The sequence below is a fragment of the Antedon mediterranea genome, chromosome 5 (assembly GCF_964355755.1).
Source record: "Antedon mediterranea chromosome 5, ecAntMedi1.1, whole genome shotgun sequence".
In the NCBI taxonomy this organism is placed as follows: Eukaryota; Metazoa; Echinodermata; class Crinoidea; order Comatulida; family Antedonidae; genus Antedon; species Antedon mediterranea.
The window spans coordinates 9,809,047-9,819,497 of NC_092674.1; the positions used below are offsets into that span (position 1 = coordinate 9,809,047).

The following is a 10,451-nucleotide window of genomic DNA, read 5'->3' on the forward strand; positions in this document are numbered from 1 at the left end:
GCGTTACGTCCTTGCGTTGCGTCGCTAGTGGGAACTACAATCAGTAGTTAGGTGGTTAACCTAATGTGACTGGTGACTCCCTAGAAGGTGAAAAAAGATGGTGGATATGCGGTGGATAATTTTTGCTATAGCATGAAAATAAAAATCTGAAAGTTGAATAAAAATACCATAAATGTAATATTCAAGTTATAATTAGCTATATTTAGTCATCTGATAACATTTTTTACCACACTGTTTAGTTTTCATAGCTTTTTAAAATGCCTCTCTATTTACAAAATTTGTGTACAAAAGAATAGAGATTTTACTGTGTAATTTGAACTATCCCCCCCCCCCCCCACTGATAAGAAAGTGCTTATTTTCAACAAGCTTGTGTAACACAAATAAAATCCCAAAAATTATGAAACATAGGGGAAATTATAGATCGATAATTATTGGAATGTATGATCAATAGAAATTTTTTGCCCGCACCTGGCCTTTAAGGGACGTGGAACTGATCGTGTCGCAGCCACAAATAAACTCATTGATCTCCGGAGCTCAGCATCATGTTGTTAGATTGCCTTTAGTAATAGGCCTATGCATGTGTCGCAGTCAATCATAAGAAGATCAAAGGACTGTTACAAGTTCATATCTTGGAAAGGTGACTCAGCATCCTGTTGTTAAATTGTCTTGACAGTGGAAAATGGCATTGAATAGAGAGAGCGTCATGTCTCACAACGATGATGATATGAAACGCGTTTTGCGTTTTTGCTTGATTATTACATAACAGCCAACAAATAAAGTTGTGTGTTTCATTACATTTATTGTGCTTTAAGACAACATAAAGATGCACACAATAATGTGGCCATGAATTTAACTTCGTCATCAATCTAGATTGAGAGTTTCAGATGAAATCTCTACCACTATGTTTTTATGACGTTTCATCCTCTTAACAAACATAACATGTAATAACATGCGATAACAATAATAATAGACAACATCTAGACAAGGAGCATCTTCCGTACTCCCATCCCCTATACTGTATATTATACACATGTATATATATTTTTAATCTTACACATCTTAGCCTATATACACATTTGTTGAATTCTGAATGTTTTTGATTGAGCATGCCATTTTATACCCCTCTCGGCACCTGCTGTTTGTAGCCCTCATTATTTATTTTTAATCCGCCTATATTTAGTTAACATACAATATCTATTTAAGAGTAGGCCTATGTTTTTGATAGTATACCTATAGTGTAATAACAAAGACTTAAAAGGTCGAGCTAAAGATCTTGCTATATAGAGTTAGAGTTATTAGTAGCCTAATGATAATTATGTACTCCCTTAACATTCAATATTTGTATCTCTTCTGTAGCCTACTTTATTTCCTTAGTATATAAACGGAGCTTAGTCAGTTAAGTGGCTCAATGGTATAGACTTTAGGCAAGTAGCCCCAGGTTCGTAATCCATCAGCATTTGGTATGTTTTGTTACTAGTTGAGAGTGTTATGTTCAGTTACATTTAGGAAATAGTTCGGTAATCTTGTACAGTATTAATTTAACATTGTTCGTGATTTCTACCTCAAACGTCCAGAAAACAGTCGCTTCCGGGAAACGAAGCCAAAAACAGTAGACACATCGAGTTTATGTTTTCATGTTGGTATTTTGGAAAGTCCGGAACATGTAGTCCAAAAATTCAAAAACCGATAGAATACTTATGCCCAGAAATATTCCCATTGAACCGCCGATGTCCGCTGATAAAATAAAATGTTTGAAACTTTTTGAAATTAAAATCATAATACAATGTAGACTAGAGAACAGATTATAATACGGGTCAACATTAATTCGTCACTTGTTGACAAATTTGAAACTTGTTAGTTTTTGCCTATTTCTACAGAATTCTTTCTGTTGGGTAATTTCACAAACGAGCCAAGCTGTAGCAGCTTACTGTCGGGTTTAACAATACACATTCCAAAACTTGATTGCGGACACGCAATAAATGAAGCTAATAAACTAAATTTGTTAGAGGATGAAGATCTTGATGAATATTTATTTCTTGTACAAATGTATGTGAAACATACCACTGATGTATACGGATAAACCAATGTTAAACTTACCTAAAAGATCGTACCATTTGTACGCCGCATTTTGTGTTGTTTCGGTGAATTTTAGATCTTCGAAATATATTACTAGTTCTAGAATGTTTTTTCTGAAAATGCAAAAATTCAAATCGGTTGAGAAATGGTTGATAAGGGCACTATACTATGAGCTCGCCTTGCCAACAAGATACGGTATAAACTTGTAGCAGTCGTTTGATCTTATGTCTGGCTGCGACAAATACAGTATTGTACTATGACATATTATTCGGTGTCTGATTTACATTTACATTTTTACCTTCTATTATGTTGTATGTTACAGGGGTTGCGGACACAAATGTGTTATGGCGCTCCGTTGCTGTCGCAACCCCTGGACCGCTTGTTGTCGAATAAAGAAATGAACATGAAATGAAAATGATAAGGGAGGTGTAACTGATGTTTCGCAGCCACAGATACCCTTTGATCTTCAGAGCTCAGCATTCTGTTGTTAGATTGCCTTGTCTGCAAGCTATTTATATACAAACTAACCAAATTTATCACCTACGATTAACAAACTTGGTTAGTAAACCAGTCTAAAAATGCTAATAACTTTAATAGTAAAACAATCATTCACTTTGCATAATCTTTGTCAGTCACATTGTCTCGATGTTGGATGTTCTTATTGTAGGCCGGTGCCGGAAAGAGATTTGATGATACTCTAGGCACGAACAGTACTCTGTGGCACGGTACTGGACAGGAGCAATGGCGATCAACCTGTTGGACATATTGATCTGTGAATTAAAAAATAAACATTCCTAATTCTTTGTTATTATGTAGTGAGAATTTGAAATGCTTGAGAGTTGGTAAAGTTCCCTATAGATTTCTTGGAAAAGTTCAGAGATCTTTATTTTTCTTTGCAACGCTCAGATCCTTTTTTGTCCAGAAGCTTTCTGTGTGATGTGATTCAATACTTGTTGTTTAGGTCTAATAGTTTAAGCGAGTGATAATGTAACATTGGATGGTTTACGTTGATACATACCCATTGTAGGTCCTGAACAAAAGAATTGTTGAGATGGTGAACACACAGGAAAGTCACCTACGACAAATAAAAAAGATAGACATTAAATTGCTAGGCATATACATTAAGTATCTATTTTAAGATTTTAATTTTACTCTTCCTTGACAATATTTTCTCTGTCACTCGTCGGGGTATTTTAATACATTCAGATAAACGGCTCCTTTTTGGCATTCAACGATTGCTCACGTGACACGTGCGACATGTTCATATTCTAAATTCTCTCATTTAAATATCGTACGTCGTATTGACTATTATCGACAAACGGATGGCAGGCCTACCCATTGCGACCAAAACGAAGACTTATTTACGGAATCATACCGTCAAGTTTGTGAGTTTTATATTTTTGACTACCCGATAAAAACGTTTATTTACAGCTAAATTCGCCATTTTTGTCTTACCTGGCATAAATGCGTTTTTGCAGTTGCACTGGTTGATGACGTAAGATGTTTGACAATCCAGATAGCATCCCATTATGGAATAAGGCGTCACGTGTTCCAGTTTTCGAGTACCACAGTCTCCAAACGGTTCTTCAAGATTATAAATCTGTAAAGAGGCAACACAAAGTATGCATAGTGAAGTTGATTATATTTTCTATTGGTATGGTATTATAGTACGATAAACTTGAAGCCAAGACCCTCAGTATATTTGATTTTGTTTGTTTGTTCTTGTGGTTCTTTCTGTTTGTCTTTTTGAATTGCGAAATATTAAATGTTAAAATACCGGTTTCCAAGTATTCGAACAGCCAGTTAATAACTGAAGTATATTCTACATAATCATTAACTCACCAAACCCTATACGGTACCGTGTCCACTATCCTATGTCAAAAAGTGCTATCATGTGCAAATCATGGGAGAAGGTTTAAACATTGTGTTTTATGAATAATTGAACCCGGCCGTATTGTCAATTTGTTTAGTTTTAGTATTTTGTTAACACGTTGAAAACAAAAGGTCATATCTCCGCAACGCTTAGATTAAATGAAATACTAAGATGCATATTAATAGTCGTTCTACTACCTTGGAGACATGAACCTCGGCTACATTGTGGGTACCAGGTCCTACTACAAATCCTAGATCGTTAGCGAGTCCTCTTGGAATATCTAGTTGGTGATGTAGCAACACCTTGAAGCCAACCGAAGTATGTGGACCCGCCATGTACTCGTATATTTCCACGTCAAGCTCAAGACGTAAGCCAAATCTTGCACCTATGAATGATACCAAATTAATTTCCACGTAGAATCACTATGACCAGTTTTTCTCTAACCTTTTTTGAGACAATTTCCAAGATGACGATATTCCGTTAAACACCTCAAATCTTCCCATTTTAACACTCGTTAGTAACGCATTTATATATTTTCCAATCATACTTAATGGTGCCGATATGTGGACTTTTTTTAAAGCGCATGATAAATGAAAACTGAACGCATTTGAGATGATGCATTGCTGCGCCGGTAGCATGGACAGAGACAAGATAAGAAATACATGACAGATAACCTATGCAGCAATAAATATCGAAGAAAGTCTGACAACCAACATTTTCAAACGATAACTAACATGGTATGGTCATGATATTATGTCAGAATGGGAAGTGAGAGAATCTCAAGTTTTTAATGGAAAATATAGGCTGGTGGGGAAAATAAAAGAAGAATGTCTCGTTCCCGATCGGAAGATGATATCGTAAGACAATGCTATTCCTTCAAGAATGGCCATAGAATGGTCAGTGTACATCGATACAATTTGCTTCTGGAGTCAACGTCCAATTTGATAAAGAAGAAGACGCCTATCTCAGCTCTCATTAGCTATATTATTACACACTCTAGCTATCGTAGTTATATCACTAGCATTTTAGTCGGTTGTACAGTATGGGATATCTTTTTGATAGCTACGCAGGCTTAACTCTAGTGCGCGTGAACTAGTTAACTAATAGATATAATTCTAGCCATTTAGTTGGAATACAAACCTTTATTGTAAACAACTGTTGCTGGAGAATGTTCACCAGAGTTGAAAGTGTGACAGAGACCAAAATCGGTAAGAGAGGAGTCGAAGTCTTCGGGACTGCATGGCCTACCTTGCCACTCGCACCTGATTAATAAAGTGATTTAAATTTTTTTTTTTTCTGTAAAGTTGATCGTTTTTTAAATAAAAATGTCAATGTTGTAAATGTATAGAGGGGGCAGCCATAGGCCTAGTTAATATACTGACAATGCATATTCAACCTATACAATCCTCTGTCGCTACTCAATGCATATTCAACCTTACTATACTCTGTCGCTTAGTTCAAATGAATGTAGGCCTGATTGTTTATATTGAATTCCTTTTAAATTTTTCAATAGTTAAAACGACCAATTACATTTTTTAAAGTGAATAATTTTGATTGAACGACAGGAATGAGTAATAATTATGTAAAGTAATATTTTATTTCGTAACTCATTTTAAGCTTAATTTAATAACAGGCCTACTGTTAGTAAGTTGATAAAGTATTGAAGGACGTGAAATAATGATAATCTTTGGATTTGAATTATAATTGATTTCGCTACTCTAGGCTATACATATTAGATTTAAAAATGTTAACATTGAGCTAATTATTTTATAGAAGGGTGTTAAAGCGAGTTAACCATTGACAAGAGACAGTTCGAATAATCCATCGCTTCTGATTAGTCAAATCATTACGTTACTATTAAGTTTTTGTGCTGACGGCAACAGGCCCGTACCATAGCATCTAACAACTAGGCCTAAATATTAGCTAACCTAAAACCCTCTAATTAATAATCTCTAACTCTATAGTATTTCATATGGAATGAAGGTTCGTGCCCGGATTTCATTGGGCAGGTGACGGTCGGATAAAAAATCGTACGTACGCAAGCGACATAATAGTGTTTGAGGATGAACAAAATCGAAAATAGTAACGTGCCCGGAATCTTCTCCAGCTTCCGGACCGAATCGTGGCGCACTATGAATATGTAGCTTCTGTTAGGCCTATAGCAGACAACTATCCTATTTGTTGTGAACAATGTGACAAAAAAGTTGTTGTATAGTTTTGGCTGGATCATGAAAGGGGTCCCTCTGATTTCCATTGAAACCTATAAGCGGCGTGTATACAGTATATATAGGCCTATCAGAATAAATAGAAAAATGTTGGTGTTTTCAATAATTTGAAATGTTGGTTTAAACATATTGAACCTACAGTTTAATCATATCGTGTTTCTGATGACCAGCTTGATAGTAAAACTCAGACATATTTAGATGATCAATTGTTTCAAAATTGAAATCATTTGATTTAGCATTATTGTGACCATTTTCAGTCGGATATAACTTGTCGATGTAGTCCTCATAGTCTTTACCCAGATTGGTAATGTAACTTTTTCTGAAAAAGTAGAAAAAAGAGAGGATTAGGCCTACAGTTCTTTCTGCTAGGATGTGTGACCATTATCTTATTGTCTGTCTGTGTCTATGCAGACAACTGAGCAAGTTCAATCCATTTCAGCTTCTGTTCCATTAAATTTTCGTTGCCGCTAACAACAATTGCTAAATTCGTTCTCTACACAATCCACGAGAAGACACCTTGATTCATCACACAACAATCGGCAGTTTCAACATTGCCGATTTTCTGGAATGAATCGTAAATGTACTGGCCAAAATAACACACTGATTTTTTTTAGACGTCACTGGCATACTGATGGATGAATGTTTGACCGTTTAAAATATTAATTATCTTGATGGCTACAAAACAGATTTGTGTCCCTCATTATCAGAGTATTTTGTTGTTTTTAACAAAAACGTAAATTAAGTTAAAAGTTTTAAAATGGATGAATTAGCTTACAAGTCGTAGTTGAATTCAAATATTAAAGATGTGTTGTCAACCAAAAACACAATGAAGATTAATCATTGATCAATCAATTCAAAAAGACTTTGAATAGGCTATTTTGCAGTTGTAATAATGTTAATCACTTCGTAGAAAAAAAAATGTTTTCACTTATAAAAAGACAAAATAAGCGTTTAAATTGAATCAAAAATCCATCGACTTCCAGTCAATTTGACTATTTTTTTGCGTTAAATTGCAGGTAAATAATATTTTTTCGATCCAAATATTGGTCAAAGTGACATTAAAATGGAATTTAAAAAAACCTTGAACAAAATTATTTTTTCATCTTTAAGATTTGGGATAAAAACCTTTCAAAAACCATACTCAACCAACCTGAACATATTAAAGTTACAAATCGTCACTGCTGGAAACTGAAGACTAGGCTCATAGACAACCTTAACGACGGAGTGTATTGGTCGTGACATTAGAAGCTTTATTCCAGCTGTAAGTTGAATACTTAGCATGACTAGGCCAAAAATAAGTAACAGGATCCAACAAAACCTAAAAGACACAAGATATACAAGTATACTTTTATTGTCAAAATTTTAAAATTTTGAGATTATGTTTTGTATCTTTAAATAATAACAATGCTAACTTTTCTGGCTGTTTTACTTAATCGTTTTGATTTAGCTTTTCGTTTTTTGTGTATCTCCATTGAGATCCAGCCACTGCACAGCATTGTCATTATTTTCAGTGATTTGCCTTGGATTTAAATAATAACAAAGAGTGATAAATATTTAAATAAATGAATACAAGTTACTATCTTTTAAAGTTTTGATGAAATATATTGCATGCCATACAGTTTTGAAAATCTGAAACGGTTTGTCAAAATTGTTTTCTGTGTCAGTCTAGCCCTTCCTGATCTGCTAACAATAATATCTGATATCAGGATATAGTGTAATTGTCTATATGTTTTACATACATTTACAATGTGTACATAATATTGATATTGATTGATATTATTAATGGGAAACAGTTAGCTATAAAAATTATTAATCTTCGTTATATTGATATAAAACCAGGCTAAGTCGAGAAAGCACCAGAAAAAATTTTCAATTTCACATAAACCATGGAGAAATCTCCATGCATAAACCAACAATTAAAGATGTATTGTACCCCTAAAACATGAAAAATGAAGATAAATTAAATCAGACTTTAAATAGCTTATTTTGTAGTTTTGATAAATTTAATCTCATTCGTTTAAAAAAAAAATGTTTTCTCATATAAAATGACAAATTAAACCAAAAACCCATTGACTGACAGCCATTTTACTATTTTTGCTTTAAATTGATTAATTAATTTTTTTCAGGTAATTAATAGTAATTACAAAGGCATTATTGATCACACTCTGCTGTGAGTCCCTCGTCAATAAAATATCGAAGTTTAAATTTATATTTTTCAAGATTCGAGTTGCCGGCCGAATTTGTTGACAATTTCCAGTCACATCTATATAGTATTCAGTTCAGTTCAAGTAATATTTATTTCACATAAATTTGTACATATATTATAACAATTCATTTAATAATGGTGAAATAGGCACTCTGCTAATAAGCAAGCTTTTACATGCAGAGCCCTTACATAAAAACAATGAAAAATAAAACAAAACAAAAAGTCAGAACTACAAAAATGAGCAATTAATTTTTAGGAACAATAGGATTGATAAAGATTTTACGTAATTTTACCGACGAAATAATGCAGTCAGTGAGCAATATTATTACAAATTTGACACCGAACCATTTCATTTTATAACCAACCATGTACTTCTTATTTAATTTATATTTGAAGGAGTAGATAGTTGTACAGTCCTTTATCGCATCCGATAATCTATTCCACACCATTGAACCCTGTAAGAAAAACATTTTTGTCCAACGTTTGCGATCAATAACAAGTTTGGGTTTATTTCTTGTATTATATAGCTATGGTAGGATTCAAACGTATGAAACAAGTCATCGTGTTTCATTAGATAGAGAGCGATCATTACTGTAGTGCAGACAACGTGTGTTGTTTACTAACAACTGATGAGATAGGGTCATTTATAATTACAATTATTACAAAGAGCTTTGTAATTAAACGCCTGTTCATTAATCAAGGTAACCAAACAATAATCAATATGATTTTCTCAACAATTTTGTTTTTTTCTGAAAATAAACTAGAGTTTTAGACACATTGGATATTTGATTAACAATAACTCCGTTACATTAACTTTGTATTGGTAACTTAAGTAAAGTACATACAAAACTATTAATAAGTACAATCTCCTCGAGTCTTATCGGATAAGATTCGAGATTATTTATTCGTTCATTGACAATTGGCAATTATACATATAAAATACATTAAATCATCACCAAACAAAAATTACGTGATTCAAATAAAAAGTATTCTTAAAAAATGTTAAATACTTTATAAAAATGTTAAAACTTTAAAATACTACTACGTGTGTACTCGTGTATTGTTAAAGTAAAGATAGATAAACCGCCATTTATCAGATAAAATGTATATGAATATAAAAAATACGAATCCAACTCACCGTCTCGAATTCTTCGACTTACTGTCTGCAATGTAACTCAGGCCAACCACACTGCTTCTCTCGCCGTAAGCCTTCAACGCTAACAGCAACGAGTTTCTGTATTTCGCCTCCGCGGTTATATTATTGGCAACTTGTGCCATGGACATCTTTTGGCCAACAGACTTCTTAGGCTCATACACCGGTGGTAGAACTACGCCCGGTGGTAGATATTCGTCTGGGATGTATGCTTCATTGCATGTCCCTGTCGGATGCTTTAGATTGACGATCTGGTCTTTAAAGCGTTCCACGGTGGTATACATCTTTACAGCTTGTGGAAAATATAAACGGGATTAATATTATTAGTAGATTTGTTAAGCGCACATATCAACCAAATTGTTCAAGGCGCTTGTGGAAAACCAAAGGAAACTAATCTGAAACTAAAGAAAAACTACCAAAACCCGCATAAAACCTGCATTCCGTTTACTAGCAATTGACAAAACAATGACTTGCGTATTTTGGAATTGGTTTGGAACAGATTGAGATAATGTGATGATATTGGTTTCTACCAATATTTCAAGACAACTCGGATCATATTCGTATTGATATGAAATCGATAAAGCCATAACCGAACTATCACAATAAGCAACAAAACGCTGTCAAGATTAATCAGTTCCTCTACACAACACTAATGGGTTCTATCGATTGTTCAAAACACAAAACCCCAGTTTTGTCTTATGTTAAGTTGATACAAACATAATAAGTATAGATTTATTATAAGTATTATAAACTCATGTAGGCCTACATTGTTTGTATATTCCTCATGTTTTTATCATTGCATGCTTCTTTAAAGACGATCTTTTATTCAATAGTAATTATACAATGGGTTATATCGCTTGTTCAAAACACAAAACCCCAGTTTTGTCTTATGTTAAGTTGATACAAACATACATAATA

At 33.7% G+C, this 10,451-nt stretch overlaps 1 protein-coding gene across 1 annotated transcript; it reads right to left on the bottom strand.

Annotated features, from left to right (window-relative positions):
* Positions 1 to 1,402: 1,402 nt before the first annotated feature.
* LOC140049672 (acid-sensing ion channel 1-like) lies at positions 1,403 to 10,023 on the bottom strand. Its single transcript, XM_072094621.1, has 10 exons — positions 9,519 to 10,023; positions 7,325 to 7,492; positions 6,314 to 6,493; positions 5,090 to 5,211; positions 4,147 to 4,334; positions 3,532 to 3,676; positions 3,095 to 3,151; positions 2,690 to 2,846; positions 2,098 to 2,189; positions 1,403 to 1,734 (listed from the first exon to the last, which is right to left on the bottom strand). Exons 1-10 carry the CDS (start codon positions 9,815 to 9,817, stop codon positions 1,625 to 1,627), a joined length of 1,518 nt encoding a protein of 505 aa, XP_071950722.1. The 5' UTR covers positions 9,818 to 10,023; the 3' UTR covers positions 1,403 to 1,624.
* Between the last annotated feature and the right edge of the window lie 428 nt (positions 10,024 to 10,451).